Source organism: Electrona antarctica (assembly GCF_951216825.1).
Source record: "Electrona antarctica genome assembly, chromosome: 5".
In the NCBI taxonomy this organism is placed as follows: domain Eukaryota; kingdom Metazoa; phylum Chordata; class Actinopteri; order Myctophiformes; family Myctophidae; genus Electrona; species Electrona antarctica.
Genome location: NC_136810.1, coordinates 7,480,177 through 7,505,380, shown reverse-complemented (window position 1 = coordinate 7,505,380; position 25,204 = coordinate 7,480,177). Strand labels below are relative to the sequence as shown.

Here is a 25,204-nt window from a genome sequence, read left to right as displayed (position 1 = left end):
GGTTGTCTTGAAGGATGAGACCTCTGCACATTCTGAAGTGCTACAGCACGAGTTACAAGCCCTTAAAAAACAAGTGGAAAGCACAGAGGAGTCTCTCACAAACGCTGTGGAGGAAGCCCAGGCCAAGGAAGACCTTTTGACTATATAATATATTTAATAATAATTTAATATCTAATAATAATTTAATTATTTATAATTTAATAATTTAATAATTAATAATTTAGACATCAAAGAAAAAGGAGCACCAATCACAAACATTCAATCAAGAACGGACCAATCTAAGCAAGGCAGTTACTCTGCTGCACTAATTATCATGAGATCAAACACTGCTGCATAGAATAAGCACAATCAAGCAATTAAGGTCATCATGACATGACCTCATAAAGTGGCTCTTACACTCGTGTTTCAGGTTATGGTAGGTTCAGGGCTACAGATCATAGTCTAAAAAGAGCATTTAGTAATGCCTGTGTGACACTCTGGGGCCCAGGTGTATAAATCCCCTGAGAGGAAGACTGATCATGGTCATGTCATGTTCAACAACCGCAGAAGCTTCACTAATATAATGAATATTTGAAGATTTCTTTTGATGGGAAAAAAAGGCTCCTTTGTTATGGAACAGTCCAGAAGAAATTCTTGCACAGATGGCCGAGTAGGTTAGGAGTCAGGACAGAGGCCAGGCGTAGCTCATTCTGTCAGTAGGTTAGGAGTCAGGACAGAGGCCAGACAGCTCATTCTGTCAGTAGGTTTTAAGAAATGGGGCTTTAAAAGCACACTTGTCCCCAAGTACATTTGGAGAATGTGGAATGAGTGTTCAGGGTTCAAGTTTACAGTTGAAAAAAAATTGGTCAAAATGTAGGAATGGAAGCTATTTTCACTCAAACGGTAATCACAAAAGGGACGTCAGCGACTTCCGTGTAGCCCACGGGCCAACGCTGAAAGCCTTTACAAACTAGCTGTTGACTCGTGAAAACATCTATGATTTTTTTTAGGCTTAATCCTTCGCCTTGATCCAGATATTATAGCTCATACTGTATAAGATGTCATTATCACAATCAAACAGCTTGGTATTCCCTGATGGACACAAGCAGAGATTAGCATTTCAGAAGGGCTAAGGAGGAGGCAGTTAACAGGGCTAGCCGTCCCCTACTCAAAATGCTTGATTGAAAACTTGGCTGGAGTATCCGTTGACGTCAGAGGCGTTCAGTTGGCCAAACCCTGCTGTGCCTCAGGTATGAGTGAGGAGAAGAAGCTTTTGAAGAACACCCAGGCTGTCCACATGACCGACAGCCTATGAGCAGGGACCAGCACCGCTGTCATTGGTCCTTGTGCCTCAGGCTCCTCCCCTGCAGCGTCTTGTCCCACCCTCTCTCCGTCAGCAGGCTCCTCCCCCTGAACAGACAGAAGGGTTTTGGGTTAGCGCTAAACTGGAAAGGCCAGCACATTGAATGGATAGAATATATATTTAATTTAATATAAAATTAGCAATATATTTATATGGTTTGGCGATGAATTCGATCTGCTTTTAGGTACTGTATAAAGCACATCTCCCAACCATAGGGATTCCGAATCCCCCGTACATAAACAGCAGATCCAAAACAACAAGTCGTAGCTAGGGAGGTGGGGGTGAACACTGCCCCGTACATAAACAGCAGATCCAAAACAACAAGTCGTAGCTAGGGAGGTGGGGGTGAACACTGCCCCGTACATAAACAGCAGATCCAAAACAACAAGTCGTAGCTAGGGAGGTGGGGGTGAACACTGCCCCGTACATAAACAGCAGATCCAAAACAACAAGTCGTAGCTAGGGAGGTGGGGGTGAACAGCAGTGTTTGAGCAATTTACAATTACAATTTAGGCATTTAGCAGACGATCTTAATCCAGAGCGATTTACATTAAGCAAGAACAAAAAGCATGGGAATACATCACATATGCATTTATCGCGAAACATGCGTAAGCTAAGAACGTAACTAGAACATATCTATATAATGACACTATACATATAAACTATAAGACAGCAGTGGTGAGAGCAGCAGCAAAAGCAATGCTGGGATGAGTAGTGCAAACTTCCAGATTAAATAGAGCAGTCTGAGAATGAAACAAGTGTGTGATTGGATGAGTGGATGTGGACGTCGTGGACTCAATGGACGGCCGTCAACAACTGAGTTTTCCCTGACAGAACTTGCTCTGCACAGGTCTGACAGTTGCAACGCTCATTCAGTTTGTCCTTGACAACTAATTATAAGTCTTGCAACGTGAGCTTGAAGATCGGCTCTTTTCTCAATATTTATCTGTGGAACCGAGTCAAACAAAATCTAATACCTCAATTCCTACAATTCCATGTGCTTGTCATGGTGGGGCGCTGTCCCCAGTCCCCAGTTCAAATATAGTATTGTATTATTTGAGGGTCTAGGGCAGTGAGAACCACTGCCCTAGAAAAGAGTCATAACAATGACTAAAAATACGGCTGGACAAAATAAGGACTTGAATATATTTTCTTTCAAAAGACCCGTCTTACCAGAGCTGGGTTCTGCTGGGCCTGTGGAGGTTGTTGGGCCTGTGGAGGAGGTTGCTGGGCCTGTGGTCGCGGCAGGTTGGGTCCCTGGACTAGGGCTCTCCTTCTGAAGGGGAACCAGCCTACTGTGTGTCTGCAGAGCAGGAGAAAGGCAGATAAGAGAGAGAGAGGTTAGGACTAGGGCTCTCCTTCTGAAGGGGAACCAGCCTACTGTGTGTCTGCAGAGCAGGAGAAAGGCAGATAAGAGAGAGAGAGGTTAGGACTAGGGCTCTCCTTCTGAAGGGGAACCAGCCTACTGTGTGTCTGCAGAGCAGGAGAAAGGAGAAAGGAAGATAAGCAAGAGAGAGAGGTTAGAACTCTCCTTCTGAAGGGGAACCAGCCTACTGTGTGTCTGCAGAGCAGGAGAAAGGAAGATAAGCAAGAGAGAGAGGTTAGAGAATCTTTGCAGTAGTGTTAATTTTGTCGCTAAAACTATAACCAAAAATGTTTGTCGACTACCTTTTTTCACCGACTAAAACTAAGACTAAATATATTGACAATTTTGTCAACAAATAGAAACTATACACTAAAATGATACAGAGGGACTAGTTGAGAAGAGATCCAGTAGAATAATTTTACATTTGGTTGGGCTCTGAAAATAACAGATCTAAGCTCACACTGCGTTGTGCTGCGACACATTGTGAGTTGCATGCATGCAAGTGAAAGAATCCGGCATTACGACACTATCAAGGCCAGCCAAAATAGTCGACAAAATGAACTAAAGGAATCATTTTAACAGCAAACTTGTAAAAGTGGTGAGTTTGGAACAGTGCCAGTTGACGTACCGATGATGACCAGCAGTGCATCTATAGTACATTTACATTCCTGAGAGCGAGAAGGGGAGCTAGTACAGGGGCTGCAGCTTGTTCTTATAATAAAAGGCTTCAGGCATTGTCCAAACAAGCTTTTCCTCCATAAATACTAGTACACACACACCTTAAGTTTGCACAGGAGCAACCTTTCAAATGCATGTTGAAACAGAGTGAGGTGTGTGTGTGTGTTAACGAGAGTGAGTGAGTGAGTGAGATTACAGCCCAGAATACAGCCCAAACTGATAACGCATCACATTTATTATAATGCTCATATTACTTCGAAACTCAAGCATCTAAAAAAAAATCACACCCGTGTGAACTGAGTGGTGTAAGGTCTTATATACACTGATCAACTGTGGTCTGACGTAATGTCTGACGTAATGAAATCACACCCGTGTGAACTGGGTGACCATAGCAACCATGCTCATTTTTTGGTACGAACAGACACGTAAACTAACAAAGCCAGTTGTAGGAGTGGTTTACACCACTCAATTGGTACGAACAGACACGTAAACTAACAAAGCCAGTTGTAGGAGTGGTTTACACCACTCAATAAGTATTAGAGCTACCTTTGAGACTTTATTTAGAAACAAAGTTCTTAACCTTTAAGTGTGAAATCTAGCCTCTAGTCTACATCCATTCATCCATCTTCCACCGCTTATCCGTAGTTGGGTCGCGGGGGCAACAGCTCCACCAGAGTGCTCCAGACTTCCCTCTCTGTGTTTCCTCCAACTGCGCCTTGGTCTGCCCCGGGGTCTCCTCCCAGTGGGACTTGGTCTGCCCCGGGGTCTCCTCCCAGTGGGACTTGGTCTGCCCCGGGGTCTCCTCCCAGTGGGACTTGGTCTGCCCCGGGGTCTCCTCCCAGTGGGACTTGGTCTGCCCCGGGGTCTCCTCCCAGTGGGACTTGGTCTGCCCCGGGGTCTCCTCCCAGTGGGACTTGGTCTGCCCCGGGGTCTCCTCCCAGTGGGACTTGGTCTGCCCCGGGGTCTCCTCCCAGTGGGACTTGGTCTGCCCCGGGGTCTCCTCCCAGTGGGACTTGGTCTGCCCCGGGGTCTCCTCCCAGTGGGACTTGGTCTGCCCCGGGGTCTCCTCCCAGTGGGACTTGGTCTGCCCCGGGGTCTCCTCCCAGTGGGACTTGGTCTGCCCCGGGGTCTCCTCCCAGTGGGACTTGGTCTGCCCCGGGGTCTCCTCCCAGTGGGACTTGGTCTGCCCCGGGGTCTCCTCCCAGTGGGACTTGGTCTGCCCCGGGGTCTCCTCCCAGTGGGACTTGGTCTGCCCCGGGGTCTCCTCCCAGTGGGACTTGGTCTGCCCGGGGTCTCCTCCCAGTGGGACTTGGTCTGCCCCGGGGTCTCCTCCCAGTGGGACTTGGTCTGCCCCGGGGTCTCCTCCCAGTGGGACTTGGTCTGCCCCGGGGTCTCCTCCCAGTGGGACTTGGTCTGCCCCGGGGTCTCCTCCCAGTGGGACTTGGTCTGCCCCGGGGTCTCCTCCCAGTGGGACTTGGTCTGCCCCGGGGTCTTCTCCCAGTGGGACTTGGTCTGCCCCGGGGTCTCCTCCCAGTGGGACTTGGTCTGCCCCGGGGTCTTCTCCCAGTGGGACTTGGTCTGCCCCGGGGTCTCCTCCCAGTGGGACTTGGTCTGCCCCGGGGTCTCCTCCCAGTGGGACTTGGTCTGCCCCGGGGTCTCCTCCCAGTGGGACTTGCCTCTAGTCTACAGTACCTCACAAAGCTCAAGGAAACACCGGTGCTATTTGTCTGAGTGTTGTACAACCAACTATGATAAGTAGGCATTTGAACCATTACACTGCCTCCCACTTCACACTAGCTACAAAACCAGCTACATTGCTGCAGTGCCACAAGCACTTGGAATGGTAGGAATTACGTTTAGTTTGACTCGGTTCCACAGATAAATATTGTGAAAATAGCCAATCTACAAGCCCACAACGACCTGCTCTACCTCCTGAGCCACAGCCGCCCCTGAATGTGGCATGTCACATGTGACATGCCACATGACAGAACCAATACTCCATTTTAGTTGTGAGTGACTGGAATGTTTGTGTACTCGAACAGCCTATGCCAGTTAACCTGGCGAATTTCTTTCCCTTTAAAATAAAAGTAAAAAGAAAAATGTAGCTAGTAAATTACAGCACACAAATCTTGTAATCCATCAGTCACTGTGGCCAGCTAAATAAGCTCGCTCTGTGCTTCAAGGGCTTACTTTAAAGTAGGTGCTTTAACCCATTTTGACCTGAGATCAGATTCTAAAAATGTCTTCTACATACTGACAGTTTTCTGAAAAAGCTATGTTTCTATGTCAGTCGTTCTTCGATTTTTCAAAAATAGCAGACCTACAAGCTCGTAGCGCGCCACTCGGTGGCGCGCTACGAGCTTGTAGATCTGCTATTTTTCAATAGCTAAAGCATAACATAATGCTAACACCAAAAGGGGTTCCCGCCCAAAATGGGTTAAGCCTGTTTGCTCTAGTGAAACATGAAGGCCTGGCATGACAGGTTTCACACGGAACATACATATCCTCAAGAAGCTCCTATATTATAGGCCTTGCGATGTGCTTTGTTAGTACATTACATTCAGTATGAGATCCACATTCCTCCTCAACACGTTTTTGTAGGATCTGAGACATTTCATTATGCTAAATGTTCATTTGCTACAGTCTGAGTGAGCTCCCGTCTATCATTGTTTGTGAAGACGTATAAGTATAATAATATGAACAAAATATAATGTCATGTTGGTGACAGCACTGGACTGCAAAATTATGCATTTTTGCACAAAGTTGCTCACACAACACCACGTTTGTCTTCAGTGCCATAGAGCAGGGGTTCTCAACATGTGGGTCGCGACCCTTCGGAGGGTCGCCAAATTATTTTGGGGGGGTCCCCAAATTATCTTTTAAATTATTTTTATTTTTTTTTGCAACTGAATGGCTGGAAAATGGAAATGAAGAGTTTACATATAGTACACATAGTACATGCATACACCTTCCCTAATGATTATATCTGGTTTCAGTATTTATTTATGGTGTATTGTCTCTATTATTAAGGTTATTGTAGCAGTCAATTTATATTGGGGGCCGGGAGGGGGCGGGGTGGGGGTCCCGAGACATTGCCAAAGCATTTCCGGGGGTCCCCGGCCAAAAACGTTGAGATCCCTTCCATAGAGGGTATGCGTGTGACATCATCATCATACCCGGACGTTATGTGGGAACGCCTACTGAGTGGCAAAAAACTACATTCTGGCCTTGACAGCCCATACTGTACATCCAAACAGAAAAGTCCCATCTGATTACATTAAACAACGTTAACCCATTTTGACCTGAGATAAGATTCTAAAAATGTCTTCTACATCCTGACAGTTTTCTGAAAAAGCTATGTTTCTGTCAGTCGTTCTTCGATTTTTCAAAAATAGCAGACCTACAAGCTCGTAGCGCGCCACTTGGTGGCGCGCTATGAGCGTGTAGTTCTGCTATTTTTCAATAGCTAAAGCATAACATAATGCTAACACCAAAAGGGGTTCCCGCCCAAAATGGGTTAAAGTCACTTTAGCACTCGATTTGCCACTGGCTTTATGGATGCACATTCCCTCTATAGTTTTGGTCTGATTTAGAAGACATTTGTAGAATCGGTCTCAGGTCTTAAAGGGGTTTAAAATAAGTTCCGGAGTGCAGCTTTAACTTTAATTGTTTACAGGGCAAACAGGCAGGTCTCGGATGACAAAACACACTTCAGTCTGGTTTGGAGAGGAGCTTTGGGTGCTAACATTACTGTCTGGGAAGACGTGTGAATGAAACGGTACTGCCGCTTAAGCGGAGTGCCCTTGAATCAGACACTTTAATTAACCCATTTTGGGCGGGAACCCCTTTTTGGTGTTAGCATTATGTTATGCTTTAGCTATTGAAAAATAGCAGATCTACAAGCTCATAGCGCACCAACGAGTGGCGCGCTACGAGCTTGTAGGTCTGCTATTTTTGAAAAATCGAAGAACGACTGACATAGAAACATAGCTTTTTCAGAAAACTGTCAGGATGTAGAAGACGTTTTTAGAATCTGATCTCAGGTCTAAATGGGTTAAGCAGAGTGCAACCTTGAATCAGACACTTTAATTAATACACCTGCTACATGGAGCTGCTCAGATAGCCATCGTGGGCAGCTCAATACAAGCGGCCGAAATTAGTTTTCTCTGACGGGTGGCTGGTCCTTAGTCTCTCTCGCGTAACTGAACTTCTCACTATATCTCTGAGTAGAGTCGCTGAGTCTTCACCTGGAAAGGAGCCATCTTAGGTGGTTCAGGCATTTGGTTAGGATGTCTCTGGAGCATCTCCCTAGGGAGGTCCTGATGTCATTGTGTGCCCAGCTGAGAACCTGTATCCTGCCTCTGGCTATTGAGGTAGGTCGGTTTTCAGCGGTGCCAGAAGAGAATAGATCATGTACTGCAATATATGTGACCTAAATTATGTGGAAAATGAATTTCATTTTATGTTTTATTGTTCCCTGTATGATGATTTGAGGGTTCCACTGTTTGAGGCAATGCAACAACAAAATGAACTATTCTGGGAAGATGCTGGTCATAAGTTAGAGTGGTTATTTAATAATGAAGTATTTAGGACAGCACAGTTTGTTTCTAGAGCCTGGAGTATAAGACAATCTCAGCTCTTCAAGTAGGTCCTTGTGTCTCCTGTTACAGGCCTAATGGTGAATTTTATATTATGTAATCTGCCTTGTAAGAATCTTGGGTGTAAGTTTAGTATTCACCTGATCATTGTTTGCAAACTGTAAAAAGTGTCCTGTAAGTCCTGGGCTTCTTCGGAAGCATGACACTTAAATAAAGAATCAATCAATCAATCATGTTCAAAAATAGACCATCTATGGCCCGGGCACCTAGGCGTGTCGCGGGTTCGACTCCCGATCCCGACGACCTTTGCTACGTGTCACTACTCACTCCCCCATTTCCTGTCAGCTCTACTGTACACTATCAAATAAAGGCCATAAAAGTCACACACGGTCACACACAGTCACACACACACACACACAGTTCCTGTACCCAAAATAGGGACTCCAGGACCCAGGTGGTTAAAAATTGGGACGCATCATTTCCAATACCAATGTCAATAATTTAAACAACTAAATCTAATAATGGCCCATATATCTGCCAAGATCGGTCGGTCTCTAAACAAGACACTAATTAATTACAGTGTCTGCTACAATGGAGCTGCTCCGATAGCGACCAATCTGGGCACCGGGCAGTGGGTGTGCGTGACAGCTCTCCCAGAGCCCAATGCAAATGAGTTTTGCATTGCTTTGCCATGCTGCCATGCTGAATAAAACATCACCACTGGGACTGCGTTCCGTTTGAAGAACACATCCAGAGGCCAGCCGGGGTGAACACTGAAAATCAGGAGACTTTTGCTGCGTTCACACTGGCAGATACAAAACATACATGAAGGATACTAAGCTAGCTACACAGCATTATCTGTAGCTGCTTTGTAGCAGTTGAAGCCAGATCAGCTTATTTGTAGCTGTTCTACGGATGTATCTTTTCTTTGTATCTTCATGTTGCATGCTTCCATTGATAATTAACGGTAGACTGTATCTTTCTAGCTCCCAGTGTTATGTTATTAACCCATTTTGACCTGAGATCAGATTCTAAAAATGTCTTCTACATCCTGACAGTTTTCTGAAAAAGCTATGTTTCTATGTCAGTCGTTCTTCGATTTTTCAAAAAATAGCAGACCTACAAGCTCGTAGCGCGCCACTCGGTGGCGCGCTATGAGCTTGTAGATCTGCTATTTTTCAATAGCTAAAGCATAACATAATGCTAACACCAAAAGGGGTTCCCGCCCAAAATGGGTAATAAAATCCTCACTCTGCACTCCATTGACGGAGACATTATGCCCGATTTATACTTGGTTGTGTGCCGTTTATTTTTACCCATTTTCTTCCCAATTTAGTCATTATGCCAATTGATTCCTCTCCGCACACATTTCTGTGTCGTCACTACTGTTGTATCCTATTGACTCACAAATAGTGAGGAGCCCTCACAGGGAGGACGTAAAGCCTTCATCCTGCTCCTCCCGCCCAACACTCCCGATACGCAAGTTATGGGTATCGGATAGAGATGTCCCGATACTGTATCGGTATCGGGAAAAGTATCGGATCGGCCCTTATTTGTCATATCGGGTCATATCGGTATCGGTGAATATGCCAGTCTAACCACCGATCCGACACAGGGGTAAAGGGTTGACACTATGGCAGGTAAATATAATGTTGGGAATTTGCTTTGGAGTTGCCCAAACTACAAGTGCACATTTGAGTGAGGAGTCTGCTATAAACACAACACGAGATATATAGCTAGATAGCTATAAAACACAACATGAGATCACGACACTGGTATCGGTATTCAGTATCGGTATCGGCTAATACAGAAATTGAGGTATCGGGATCGGAAGCGAAAAAAGTTTATCGGGACATTCCTAGTATCGGAATCGGTATAGGGAAGGATAAAATGGTACGGGTCCATCTCTACTTACAGGTACATGAGGAGAAGGCTGCTCATCACCAGGACAAAGCGGCTCAGGGTGGAGTAGAAGTAGACGATGCTGAGGAACACGCCCAGTCGCGCCACCGTGTACACCCAGTCCAGCCAGTCGCGGTCCACGTCCTCCTCGTCCTCCATCACCGGGCCACCCTGTGCGTTCATCCGCAGGTTCTGGTTGGCCGCCGCGGGGTCGATGAAGGCGCCGCCGTCCTGGGCCCCTGCGTTCTGGTTGGCCGGGGCCAGGGGCTCGATGGGGTTCTGGTTGGGTAAGGCGGCCGGGACGGGCGCCTGGTGGTGGGCGGGAACAGGAGGGTACGGACCGAAGGTGGTGGCCGCCGGCGCCATGGACGCTGTGCTGTGGCCTGCTGCTGCTAAAGCCGCATGGCTATTGGTCGAGGACAAGGACAAGGAGGAACATTTTAGACTTGAGTTCATAAGAGTTATGATAATGAATAGTCATGGTGCACATCATGAACTATATAGGAAATGGATGGATAAAATGGATAAAAGAACCAGTCCAGCAAAAGATGGAAAATATGTCCCCGAGAGCTTGAATTGCAATATCATCAGACTGACAATGGAACAGAAAACTGTCATGATTTTGAAGACATTTTGTAGAATGGAGCTCAGGTCTAAATGGGTTAAAACATATATGACGTTAGACTCACTACTGCATGTAATACTGTCGAGCGTAGACGTGCTGGAGCCAGAGGATCTGTTGAGGGCTGTACAGGGAGTACGTAGGGAAGGCTGGCTGGGCCAGCTCCGCTACGCCAGGCCTACAGGCAGCAAGAACAATAGAAAGAGAGAGAGAGAGAGAACAAGAGTCAAACAAAACTAATCATAGTTCTTGCTCACTCTCCCACATGACAGTCATATTTGAAAGTAAAACATAATGAGATCATTCACTCGGTTTATGTATTCAACAGCAAAGGCACACACCGTCCCAAAACAAAGCTGTCTCGACAGTGCCATTTATGAATATAGAAATAATAGATAGAGAGATAATTTAAGACTATACCAATTAGGTTACATGTTCAGAAATTATACTGACACAATTTCAGAATATTATGATTTATAGGTATATCAGGCACTGTTTAAAAATACCAATAGGTATATTAGACATTATCATCGTCAATATTAATCATTATCTGTGTCCCAGTTGATAGTCAATTAGCACAATCAAAAAAACGACATAATTTCTAATTGTATCAATATCATATTTGTTTTCACTGTACGAAAGGGCATATATCAGACCTTTTCAAAGTTGAAATAGACAGCTGGCACCAGTGGAGCCTAAATATTTGTATGTTTGACTTACACTGCAATGCCAGGCCAAGCCGGTGTTTGATCTGGTCGTGGAGTGGAGGCTGCAGGGGCTGCATGCCTCCTCTGCCTCAGCTCTGGTGTCGTTGGGGCGCTTTGTACAGGTGTTGGGGTGCTTTGTACAGGTGTTGGGGTGCTTTGTACAGGTGTTGGGGCGCTTTGTACAGGTGTTGGGGCGCTTTGTACAGGTGGCGGTGTTGGGGTACTTTGTGCAGGGGAAGAGGGGGAAGCAGAACTGGACATGGAGGTCTGTACTGTGGAGGCCGACGCAGCGTTGAGCTGTTCCGTCTCTCTGACCTGAAAAGAATGAAAGAAATGTCAGGGTGTGTCAGGGACTACTCTGGTAAAAGGTACACACCGATAAACAGATGAACATTTGATATGGCAGGTTACTGTACTTCCTAATACCAGCCCCAGAGATGTTTACAAAGATTGTTTATAAAACAAACCTGCCTTAAAACGTGTTATGAACAACCAAGTGAGGGAGGCAACGCCCACACAATTCTGATTAACAATGGTTTTAAATATATATTTTTAAATATTTTTATAAATAATTATATATATTTTTAGGCAGATTATTATTGCGAACGAAGTGAGCACTAACTATAGAAGCTGGCCAAAACTGTCTGTCTGTCAGTCTGTCACGCTGCAACACCACCCGCCCGCCACCAGAGGGCAACTGAAATTGGAACGATACAGAGGTCTGTGTGTGTGTGTGTGTCTTAGAGTATATATGAATAGAGACGGCACCCGAGTTCTCCTCCCATCCACTTGCATTAAGTTGCTCAAAAGCGCATGAGGCGATTTCACTGTGCATTCTGGGTAGGAACAGAGTGCATTCTGGGATGGATTGGGCCCAAACACATGAACGCGCTGCCGCTGACTATCATTGCAGGCATTCAGCGTTCACGTGTCATCGTGAACGTGCACAATGATAGTCAACGGACCAGCGCGTTCATGTGTTTGGGCCCACGATGCAATATCAAATTCAGCCACTATGTCCATTTCGCCTCAGGGTTTCATCCGGGTGCCGTCTCTATTTCATATATACTCTAAGGTGTGTGTGTGTGTGTCAGACTGCCACAACACTTCGTTCGCTTCCCGCGTTTACGCGTCTTGTTTTAAAAACATTTCTAAAAACAAAATGGAGATAAGTGGTTTCTGTCCGACAGCAACGACTGGTGCACTCTTAACTTAACGACTTCCTATTTAGTGTCACTATTTTGGCCAATGGGCATGTCTGTCATTACAGGCAAAATCATTCCAAAAAAGATCAAGTATTTTCTAATCATTTGAACATAGCAGATCTACAAGCTCACAGCATTTTTGCAATGCTTTGTGTGAGCTTATACTAGGCCTAGATCTGCTATTTCCATACAATAAATTATTCAGGGCTTAACCCATTTTGGGTGGGAAGCCCTTTTGGTGTTAGCATTATGTTATGCTTTAGCTATTGAAAAATAGCAGATCTACAAGCTCATAGCGCGCCACCGAGTGGCGCGCTACGAGCTTGTAGGTCTGCTATTTTTGAAAAATCGAAGAACGACTTGACATAGAAACATAGCTTTTTCAGAAAACTGTCAGGATGTAGAAGACATTTTTAGAATCTGATCTCAGGTCAAAATGGGTTAAAGGGTTAATTTATGTTATTTTTGCGACCCTGGGGACACTGGGGGCTTCTGAAAGTGATGTGAAACTGAAGAAATCTACATTTAGCTGCATTTGAGATCTCATATCTGCACTGAACACTCCTCGGTTGGATGCTGATGAGATGGGAGCTGTGCACCTGTTCTACTGTAGACGCACAAGACTATTTAGAGGCCGACCGATGCCACATTTTAGTGTCTGATGCCAATCCCAATTTTGAAGAGTCGTAGCCGATGACCGATGTAAAAATAGAGCCATGTGTGCTGATCTGTTTTGAGCAAGCGTTATTTACAGGTTGCAGATACTCCCTGTGATACGTTGGTAAATAAAATACCTTTTTTAGTTAAATAGGAAATGTAATCAAATTTTCTCTCTCCCCGTTTCCTTTCACCCTTCACTGTACTATCCAAAAAAGGCAGAAAAGCCCAACAATATCTTGAATGACTCGGTCATAACTGCCAGGTGCAGAAAGCTCTCGTTTATGAACAGATACAGCAGGCTTTCCCAAACGGTGGTGTGTTAACGTCCTCTAGGGGGGGTGACAATTTAAATATTTTAATAAAAAACGTATCGTGATGCAAAAAAAATATTTTCTGGAAAATAATTTATTGAAAAATCGTAACCAAGTATCGTGCAGAGATTAAAATAGGGTGCATTTTGCATCCCAAAACGCAGTTAAGGGACACAATAAAACAACGACCTCTGCATCCACGGGATGCACTACTGTACAGTTTTTTTAGCGCACCACTCGGTGGCGCGCTAAAAAAAAGCTTGTAGATCTGCTATTTTTCAATAGCTAAAGCATAACATAATGCTAACACCAAAAGGGGTTCCCGCCCAAAATGGGTTAAATGCTGCAATTTGTAACAAATAGCAAAATATGACTCCTAACGTTGTTGAAGTGGGACTCATAAAATGTCACTGGGACTCATCTAAAAGACCATCCCTGCATCCCGGGACTCATTACATTGAAAACCTATTTACATCACTGATCGTGATTCGAATCATATCGTCGTGAGTTCAATGATTCGTTACGTGCCAAATAATTTGAATACAGGCAGGTGGGGCGCCACATCAATCAAATGTAAAGCAGTATGCAAATCAAGTGTTACACCACACGTATCACAGTGAGTATCTGAAACCTGTAAATAACTCTTGCTCAAAAAAGATCAGCACACATGGCTCTATACCAGGGGTTCTCAACGTTTTTGGCCGGGGACCCCCGGAAATGCTTTGGCAATGTCTCGGGACCCCCGCCCCCTCCCGACTCCCGAAATTGACTGCTACAATAACCTTAAACCATTTTGGGCAGGAACCCCTTTTGGTGTTTTAAGCATTATGTTATAATTTAGCTATTGAAAAATAGCAGATCTACAAGCTCATAGCGCGCCACCGAGTGGCGCGCTACGAGCTTGTAGGTCTGCTATTTTTGAAAAACCGTGAAAAAAAAAAAAAAAAAAAATCTTTTTTTTTTTTTTTGAAAATAATTTGGGGACCCCCTAAAATAATTTGGCGACCCCCCGAGGGGTCGCGACCCACGGGTTGAGAACCCCTGCTCTATACTGTATATTCTGTATATCCTGGATGCTAGATTATTCTCCCATCATATTCTGTACTTTCTCTCTATATGCTGCTGAAGTTGCTGTTGTAGTTTTTTTTTTACCCGTTTGTTTTTTTTGTCTTAAGCCCTGTAATTTTACCTTGTTTGTTTAACCCATTTAGACCTGAGCTCGATTCTACAAATGTCTTCTAAATCCTGACAGTTTTCTGAAAAATCCCCCAAAATGTTATGTAATTGGCCGCCGACCCCCATCTGAAAACATGTTGTTCCAGGGACCCTCCCAGATGCAAATTTGAGTTGAAAACGTTCGCTCTGAAAGAATATATATTCAAAGATTTGCACCACATTTTCACGATTTTTCAAAAATAGCAGAACTACAAGCTCATAGCGCGGCAGTCGGTGCCGCGCTATGAGCTTGTAGATCTGCTATTTTTCAATAGCTAAAGTATAACATAATGCTTATAACACCAATAGGTGTTCCCGCCCAAAATGGGTTAATATATTGTTACAGTCTGCGGAGCATGTTACGCCAACATTTCACCTATGAGTGAGTGACCATGAAAGCCATCGTTTACTCACCCTGCCATGCCACGTTGTGGCACCCTTTTCACAAGAGCTCCTTGGTCACTGTTCTTTTTTGTTCCATCTATAACTATTTGTTTGTTAGGATTACTCAAATAACTGGCGTCCTGGTCCTGGAAACCATTTGCTTGTGCAAGTGGGCCAGTGACATTTTCAGTTTCAAAGATAACAGCCTCATTCATGGCGGTGAACGGGACGTCATGTGCGTGACACACAACTCAACTTCCGCTCACTCGAGCCATTGAGTTATAGCAGGGGGGTGGGGCTGTCGCTCCCAGTCCTCACTCTATCCTTAATAACTCTATGGTGCGCACCCCATAGGGTCCCATTAAAAGTAGGATCTTCTTTGGCTCTTTTCTCTGAAATATACGGCGCTGTCGGCGGTGATCATCATCCATCAGACGTTCGGATCCCATTTCTCATCGCATCACGCACAACATATTAACGTTTCTGGGCAAAAGATAATCAGCTTGAGCTAATACTAACATAAGCCGTTTCTTCCAATGGCGCTCTGCGAGCCAGGAAAACGGAAGGGAAAGTACCCATACAGTATATGGCGAAAAAGCCTTAGCAGTCTTTGCTGCCACTGTGTGGCAGAGTAAGTAAAGCCTTAGCAGCCTTTGCTGCCACTGTGTGGCACAGTAAGTAAAGCCTTAGCAGCCTTTGCTGCCACTGTGTGGCAGAGTAAGTAAAGCCTTAGCAGACTTTGCTGCCACTGTGTGGCAGAGTAAGTAAAGCCTTAGCAGTCTTTGCTGCCACTGTGTGGCAGAGTAAGTAAAGCCTTAGCAGTCTTTGCTGCCACTGTGTGGCAGAGTAAGTTAAGATATCATATAAACTGGAGGAGGGGTCCACATGTGATTGCATGTGTACACTCTCAAGAGTTATGGTGGTGTAGGCTTGACAGCCCGGGTATCGGAGGAGACCTGAGGCTTTCTTCACCCTCCCAATGACTGATTGTGGGGGTTAGCAGAGATGGAATACTTGTAGAGAGGCTGGGGAATTGGGAATTGGCTTTACTAAATTGGGACTTGAAGGGGAGAAAATGTTTTTCTTTTGTCTTGAAGGGGCATGTTTTGCACAATAACAGTCTTTTCATTATGTCTGCCCACGATCTCTGTGATTCATACAGTAGGCTACGTTTGTTTACCTCAGTCACTGATACTAAAATCTGATATATATTTTTTTCTATGAACCTGTGACTTGACACCCATACTGTTATAAAACGAAAATAAAAAGATTTTGAAAAGAAAGAAGAGTTATGGTGGTGTTTGAATTGAAATACAAAAGGTTTGAGAAGCACTGCTCTAGTCTAAACTACTTTAAACTTGTAGACATGTCCCAGTGGTGTAATTACCTTAGGTCTGGCTCCCAGAGGTCCTCTGGCCGGGGCCCGAGTGGAGCACACCAGGTGCAGCGTGGGAGCACAGTCAGTCTGGGATGGATGGCCGAGATAAACAACAGATTAGAAGAAGAGTAACGTGGCAACACTTCCAAGTAAGTCACTGATAGTGTGCGCACACACACACACATGCGGACACAGAAGCTGCACGAGGCGTTAAGAGATGTCAGAGGTGGGGCTCCGTCAGCGCGCACGCACGCACGCACGCACGCACACGCACACACACACACACAATACAATACTACTTTCAAACACATATTAGTATAATGTATTCTTAAAGAATACATTTAGGTAATACATTATAAACAGTATATAACAGAACAGTAGTGCAATATCAACAATATATCAGCAAAGTCTTAAGTTTGAGAACTACTGATTTAGAAGGTATATATCCCACTACCAGAATCAGAATAGGGTTGACGTGGTGGTGTCTGGTTGCTGGGATCGTGCTTACTATAGCACTCCACTTGCCTATTAAACATACCTCCAGAACTGTCCTCAAGCTGAAATGCAGCCACTCTGTCTCAACCCATTTTCTCTAGACAGAGGATTATATCCCTGAAAACAACAACAGGTGGCTCTATGCTGATGTATATACCTTTGTGTCACTGTCCGGATCACTTTACAGGTTATCTTCTCTCTCCAGTAACACGAGACACTATGAGGGATTCATAGATGTAAACCATGTTGCAAAACACATGAAATACTAGCCCGCGTAGTGTAGTGTAGTGTGTACTACTGACCGACCCTTCGGTCTGCCACGTTCAGGCACAGCATGTTTGCACAGCATGTTTCAAGTCAAGGCTTGACCTGAACTATTTATAGTTGCCTTGACTTTTTATAAAACGTAGCATTTATAAATAGTTTTCTTTCTTTTTGGCACCTCTTTCAGTTTATCATCTAACGGTGTTGCACATCACCCCTTTCCACTGAGCTAATCATTATACCATGCAAACCTAAAACAGATGTTAAAACCCATTCTGGACGGGAACCGCTTTTGGTGTTTTAAACATTATGTTATACTTTAGCTATTGAAAAATAGCAGATCTACAAGCTCATAACGCGCCACCGAGTGGTGGCGCGCTACGAGCTTGTAGGTCTGCTATTTTTGAAAAAAAATCGTAAAAATTCGGCACAAATCTTTGAATATATATTCTTTCAGAGCAAATGTTTTTTTTTATTATTTTTTTACGTCAGGCCTAAATGGGTAAACATTCACTGCACTGAGGTTTGTGTTGATAAGCAAATGCAGCTAAGACAGAATGGCACTGCCATGCTCAGAGGGCCACACGCTTTATTCTGGAGTGCCGCTTTTTTCCACTTTGGTGATATTTGAATGGACGTGTCACCCACCTGTTTGAAGATACCTCTCAGGTGTAGGTGGTCAGGCAGTAGTTTTCCAGCGTAGATCAGTCTTTGGTCAGTCACCGCCTGAACACAACGGAGAGAAATGGGTTGGAGTGAGTAAGACTTTTTTAAAGCACATTTTTATAAAGTGCTTCACATTAAGAGAAAAGTGAGATAAGTACACAAGAGAAAAGTGAGATAAGTAGTACTTATCTCACTTTTCTCTTGTGTACTTATTAAGTACACAAGAGAAAAGTGAGATAAGTACACAAGCATTCACAAAAAGATAACCTATGAAGGTAGAAGCAGCATTGCGCTAACCAATTCTGCTGATACAACTTAACCCATTTTGGGTGGGAACATTTTGGGTGGGAACCCCTTTTGGTGTTAGCATTATGTTATGCTTTAGCTATTGAAAAATAGCAGATCTACAAGCTCACACCGAGTGGCGCGCTACGAGCTTGTAGGTCTGCTATTTTTGAAAAATCGAAGAACCACTGACATAGAAACATAGCTTTTTCAGATCAGGATGTAGAAGACATTTTTAGAATCTGATCTCAGGTCAAAATGGGTTAAGGAAAACAAAACGATTGCCAAGGACAGAAGATGCTTCTCTCTCCTGTGCAATGGTATAGTGGGTGCTGGCTGGGTGAAAGGGCTTGAGTTAGTGATGTCTGCCTCGACAGTAGCAGGAGTAACTCTCTACCACCATGGCTTTCAGTTAGTCATTAGTCTCTCAAGACAGACTGTTGAAAAGGAAAAGAGGGCGCCGTTCTTCCTTTGTTTTGCCAATGGGTTCCCAGATTGGTCAGTCATTGACCATTCTCCATGGTTCCTTTCATTAAGCCTGGCCATGGCAGGAGGGAAACAGGCCGATTGATTGAGCTACAAACCAGAAACTGAAGTGCACATTTTGTCACACGAAGGTTCTATGAACTAATTAATAGTTTATAGCTATAGTTAAAGCTGCAATTCGGAACTTGTATTTCATGACTAGAACAAAGCAATTTTTTAAAGAATCTTTATGGTAAAGTAATTATATTAATACCTTATCACTAGCACATGTGTAGTGTGTGGTAGGACTAGGAGGCATATAGACATTATAAAGGTAGACGCCTCCTTGCTCCTTCGGGCTCTGGGGTGTCTGTTATCTCACAGGGAGGGAAAGCTTCTGTAACGCACGCAGAAGCTTGCCAAGCTTCCACGTGCATCACAGAAGGGGACGTTCGGTAGGCCAATCAGAGGCAATGTAAACGTTTGTTTTCTCATGCCAATAAAGCTCCTTTGGATTGAATTGATGTCCGAGAAAAGACACGCTGTGACGCGCAGTACTTACTCACTTGAGTGGCAGCGACGCATCGTGCCTTCCGCACTTCCGCTTGACTTCCGCCTAACGCTGGAGACACATGTCTACAACAAACTGCAGCGGCCAATGAGGCATCTATTTTATTCTATATCTATGTGTCAGGTAGGACATATTGGTTGACTGTAGTACTGCCTGAAGCTCAGGTAGGACATATTGGTTGACTGTAGTACTGCCTGAAGCTCAGGTAGGACATATTGGTTGACTGTAGTACTGCCTGAAGCTCAGGTAGGACATATTGGTTGACTGCAGTACTGCCTGAAGCTCAGGTAGGACATATTGGTTGACTGTAGTACTGCCTGAAGCTCAGGTAGGACATATTGGTTGACTGTAGTACTGCCTGAAGCTCAGGTAGGACATATTGGTTGACTGCAGTACTGCCTGAAGCTCAGGTAGGACATATTGGTTGACTGTAGTACTGCCTGAAGCTCAGGTAGGACATATTGGTTGACTGTAGTACTGCCTGAAGCTCAGGTAGGACATATTGGTTGACTGTAGTACTGCCTGAAGCTCAGGTAGGACATATTGGTTGACTGTAGTACTGCCTGAAGCTCAGGTAGGACATATTGGTTGACTGCAGTACTGCCTGAAGCTCAGGTAGGACATATTGGTTGACTGCAGTACTGCCTGAAGCTCAGGTAGGACATATTGGTTGACTGCAGTACTGCCTGAAGCTCAGGTAGGACATATTGGTTGACTGCAGTACTGCCTGAAGCTCAGGTAGGACATATTGGTTGACTGCAGTACTGCCTGAAGCTCAGCAGTGGTGTAAAGCAACTACCGGTAAGTACGGTACATTTACTCAAGTGTTTGCCCACTGGCAAAAAAAAACATGTTTTGCCATGTTTTTGAGAGAGACTTAGGGCTGATTCATACTCCTATTTTAGAGCCGAATAAAAGTCGGTTCGGCTCTGTAGAGCCTACAATGTGACGTCATTTGAGGTTCAGGGGGGCGGGTACCGTCCTAAAGTCGGCTCTTCGGTGCTACTGAAAATTTCTGACGAGCCGAAATCATTTCGGCACTACAGCGCCGAAACAGCGGTAAAATAGGAGTATGAATCGGCCCTAATGACTCACTGAAGGCCATGGTGATAGCCAATGTTGTATGTGTGTACTTTTATTCCACTACAATAATTTGAAAATGTTAATTACTACTTTGCTGATTTTTATTATTTTGCCGATCACAAATATACAACTTCAAAATAAGTTGTATAGGAGACACTGCACTGCCACTATGTGGTCTGACTCTACAGCATCGAAGGCCATGGCAAAGACTTGTAATTACTGTGCACACTGAGCCAGCCACATCACTGGGCCTATACACAAAGTCCATTAAACTGACTAGATTGTGTGTTGTGGAACGGTTCTGTCGGCTGCCAAACTGCATGTAGTCTAGGTTTGGCGTGATGTCGTTAAGAATCCAGTTCAAAGCAAAAGTGTTCACATATTTTTGAGAGTTGAGCTGTTAATGAGATCGGTCTCAATTCATCTATGTTGCATGGGGACGATTTTGGTATAGGGACAACAGTCACCTCTTTCCATTGTCTAGGAATCAAATGAACTGTTGATGATGTCACAAAGAGGAATATAGATAGTGGCATTGATATCTTTACTCAAGTAAAACATTTTTGAGTACTTATTCCACCACTGAAATTCATGGCGCCAGGCAGGCCAAGGCCTGACTCACACCTTCGCATCTAGCATACAACATTGATGCATGCTAGATGTATACGAAGGGTTTGTTTACATCTTGCCCCAATGCATTTCCAATGGAAGTCACATGGTTTGACACAACATTTGTGTTGTACGGCTTTCGGCTGTGTTTCGACTGCCCCCCACCCCCTCATACAACACAAATGTTGTGTCAAACCATGTGACTCCCATTGGAAATGCATTGTGAGCTTGCATCAGTCAATAAGTCTCATGCATCAGCCATACATCAATCTGTTGTAAAGGTGTGAGTCAGGCCCAAGTGGTAGTAGATTTGTCTCCCACATGTGAGACTTGGGTTTGAATCCTGGAGAGGAGGACATTTATGAAAACTTAAGGATTGCAGCTTTAATGAAGTCCGGTCTGACCTGTTCAGTCAGTAGGGTCTACAGAATAGCTCGTCAAACTGGTCTGTTGTTCAGTTAGTAGGGTCTACAGAATAGCTCGTCAAACTGGTATCTCAAGACCTTCAACTTTTAATCGTGTTCTTATCAGTTCAACCTATTTTCTCACAACTGCCGCCAGCAGCCATGAATGGTACGTGCTGCAGGCTATAGTCGCCCCCTGGACAGATGTCATGACCTTCAGAATACAGTCAAATTGTCTGGCCTGTAGCCAGCAGAGTCCCTCTGGGCTCTAGTCTAGTGTATTTTCTGGTTTCTGTTATTGTGGGGAACTGGGGATGCTGGGGTTTAACCCATTTTGACCTGAGATCAGATTCTAAAAATGTCTTCTACATCCTGACAGTTTTCTGAAAAAGCTATGTTTCTATGTCAGTCGTTCTTTGATTTTTCAAAAATAGCAGACCTACAAGCTCATAGCATGCCACTCGGTGGCGCGCTATGAGCTTGTAGATCTGCTATTTTTCAATAGCTAAAGCATTGGGAAAAAATTGTATATTGAGCTTTTATATGATTGTTCTCATTTAACCACCTGAGAGTACCTGTCACCTTAAGTGAGTGATGTCATTGGTTTGTCCCGATAGGCTTACCTTTAAGCCAGACAGCCTACAAAAAGGATGCTTTCCCATTTGTGTTCATAAAGATAGCCTGATGAAGGCCGCATAGGCCGAAACGTTGCCGTTTCCCTAATAAAAGTTGGTCACTGCATTTGAAGACAGTGTGCGGGTGTTTGTTCCTTTTTCAATAGCTAAAGCATAACATAATGCTAACACCAAAAGGGGTTCCCGCCCACAATGGGTTTAAGTGGGTTTTAGTGAAAGCTGAAGTTGTTATGGGCACTTTTAACACCAGGGATCAGAATGCCACATGGCTTCCAGGATTTAGTTATGTAATCTCTTGTGTTGTTACACACTCTCTGAGTTAAAGGGCTGCTGTAAACCTCAATACAAGTTGTAGGGGAATGCCTGCCCATCCTATACAACTTTGTAACTACACAGTAAAATCCTTGAGTGTTCAATAAATTCCAAATTGCACCTTTAACAAATAAAATCATTTTAATTAACCTATATGGTGGAATGTTACGGTTACACCTTCATGTTGTTGTACCTTTAAAGCCGGACAGCATCTGTGTCAGAATAGATGTTGCTATACCATGTATATATATAAAGCAACATTCACGTTGTTCCATTTTTAGAATAACAAAAACTTTGATCAGGATTAGAATCGGCCTCGAGTCTATGGGCTGGGGTTAACTAGTAGCCTGGCAGGTGCAGGGGTTGGTGGTGGACTAGCCTCAATTTGCAACATTTTTATAATGGATCAAGACCAGGATTATGTAGTTTATCGATTTTGACATTTGCATAATCTATAATAGATCATGCAAAAATAAAAGTCACTCTATAAAACACACCTGATAAGTCTTGATCCAAGGCTATAGTGGTGGGCTACTCTTCCACTGAGAAATCTAGACCCCGATGGGTTCGAATCCCAGGTATAGGACATAAAAGAAGATACGTGTATAGTTTTAACTCTGATCATTGTAGTGTGTAGTAATGCCACCAGGCCCAGCAGCGGTGCAGCAGCACTAACTCTCAGCCTGCCTGCCAGCTGCTTTCACATTCCATTGCAACCTAGACCAGAAGTAACTGCTGGGACGTTAGCAACACAACGCTAGCGTCATTCGGTTCGTTTTAGCCTTAAATAATAATCACTGACGACAACTCACCGGTTGAGACGGATAGACCGCCGACAGATGTCTCTTTAGATCCACCACGGTCCAGTCCAGATCGACCCCTTCCACGGTCTGGTCGCCGTGGGCCATGTTGGGTGTTTTGATCACAAACGTGATCGTCTTTTGTTGAAAGCCTCCCCGATCCATTTTCTAAACCCTCTCTCTCTATCTCTGTCTGTCTGTGATGTTTCGCACGAGAACCTGCAGTGTAACAACCTCGAAACGGATCAAATAACGTATTAATAATAATACCGCTCGATCGTTAAGGAAACGTGTCACAGTTTTACAGGGAAGTATAAAGAAGTAAGTATGTCTCAATCTGTTGCTGCTGACTGTCACACACACGGAAAACAAAACAAGAGGCGTCGATGTAGCGAGGAATGTTGTTTCCAAACACACTGTGGCCGCTCCTGATTGGCTAACAGGGGCACTTGTGATCGGACGTGGAGGGTCGGCTGTGCTTTCGTGGTTGCGCAATGCGCATGCGCAACAGTGTCTAGCTCCAGTGCAAGAGGGTGAAATCTCTCAAACTTTTTAATGTCAAGGATCCCCAAATTAACATGCTATACTCTAAGCCAGGGGTAGGCAACCTTTACCTTGGCACAAAGGAGGGTGATCACTGGCACACTGGCATAAAAAAACAAACAATTGCCGGTAAATAAACAATTAAAAAAATGTAGTCAAATAAATTAATTCACTCATATTTGTATGTAAATTACATCCTGTGCATCATTCTACATTCATTAAAACTCTGAACTCTGACTAGGGGAGGGAGATAGGAGGGCTCTGCTCTGAGTCTATAATGATCATTATAACAATGTGAAAGAATATTTAAAAAGGTTAAAGGTTATATTCGGACAATCAAAACATGTTGGAATTGTGGTGTGGTGTTAAATTAAAGTGACACACTGACTATCTAGAAACTAAAAACATGGCACTTTGTTTTAAAAAGGTTGCAGACCCCTGCTCTAAGCCAGGGGTTCTCAACGTTTTTGGCCGGGGACCCCCGGAAATGCTTTGGCAATGTCTCGGGACCCCCGCCCTGCCCCCTCCCGACCCCCAATATAAATTGACTGCTACAATAACCTTAAACCATTTTGGGCGGGAACCCCTTTTGGTGTTTTAAGCATTGTTATAATTTAGCTATTGAAAAATAGCAGATCTACAAGCTACTAGCTTGTAGCTTGTAGCTTGTAGGTCTGCTATTTTTGAAAAATCGTGAAAATAAAATTTCTTTTTTTTCTTTTCTTTTTTTTGAAAATAATTTGGGGACCCCCTAAACGAATTTGGCGACCCCCCCGCGGGGTCGCGACCCACGGGTTGAGAACCCCTGGTCTATAGTATAGAGGAGAAGTATCATACTGCACATCTACTGTATATGTCTACACAGACTGCAGCTTAATGTTAAATGTCAAGCCCAAAGGAAGCTGGATATCAATTGTAATGGTTTGTTCCAAAAAAATAGTATATGAAAATAACATGCTTTTAATATGAAAAAATCACACCCGTGTGAACTGAGTGGTGTAAGGTATTATATAGCCTGATCAGCTCTGATCTGACGTAATGTCTGACGTAATGAAATCACACCCGGGTGAACTGGGTGACCGTAGCAACCATGCTCATTTTTTGAGCACAGACAGACAGACACGTAAACTAACAAAGCCAGTCTTCGGAATATTTCCTCCTACACTACAACAATTAAGATGGCTTATATATAATAAAGTTAATATTTCTTTGATGTCTGAAGATTTACTTTTTTTTTAAGGATGGCTGTTGGTCAGTTGGATGATTGTCGTCTACGATTTAACTCCCAAATAACATATCTCGAAACTTTCGCAGAAACTTGCCGAGCACACCCATTCCTTGGAGGAGGGGTCCACACTTCCTTTCAAAGTCTAATGCAGATTCGAAGCTCAGACCAGTCAATGGAATTAAGTTCCTAAAGCGTCTGATCAGCCAAAAGCACCAGGCCTTTAACACCTGGCATATATGCATGAAGAGAGACAAAGGTGAAACCAGCTGTTCAATACCTGTTATACCCGTTGTCAGAGAGTACCCATAGTTTGTAACGGTCTGAATGTGTCCCTGAGAGCAATGATTACAATGCATGCAGAGTCAGACCATCCAGTGTTGATTTTGTCAACTAAAAATATGTTAATATAACGTTTTTCACTGAAGAAAAAACCAAGCTATGATGAGTTGATGACTAAAACTAAAACTATATTGACA

The 25,204-nt window shown here is 44.1% G+C and overlaps 1 protein-coding gene across 1 annotated transcript; it reads right to left on the bottom strand.

Annotated features, from left to right (window-relative positions):
• Positions 1-690: 690 nt before the first annotated feature.
• herpud1 (homocysteine-inducible, endoplasmic reticulum stress-inducible, ubiquitin-like domain member 1) lies at positions 691-23,368 on the bottom strand. The gene is made up of 8 exons (XM_079500863.1): positions 22,970-23,368; positions 17,776-17,853; positions 16,378-16,455; positions 11,229-11,530; positions 10,576-10,686; positions 9,900-10,292; positions 2,516-2,645; positions 691-1,389 (listed from the first exon to the last, which is right to left on the bottom strand). Exons 1-8 carry the CDS (start codon positions 23,120-23,122, stop codon positions 1,201-1,203), a joined length of 1,434 nt encoding a protein of 477 aa, XP_079356989.1. The 5' UTR covers positions 23,123-23,368; the 3' UTR covers positions 691-1,200.
• Between the last annotated feature and the right edge of the window lie 1,836 nt (positions 23,369-25,204).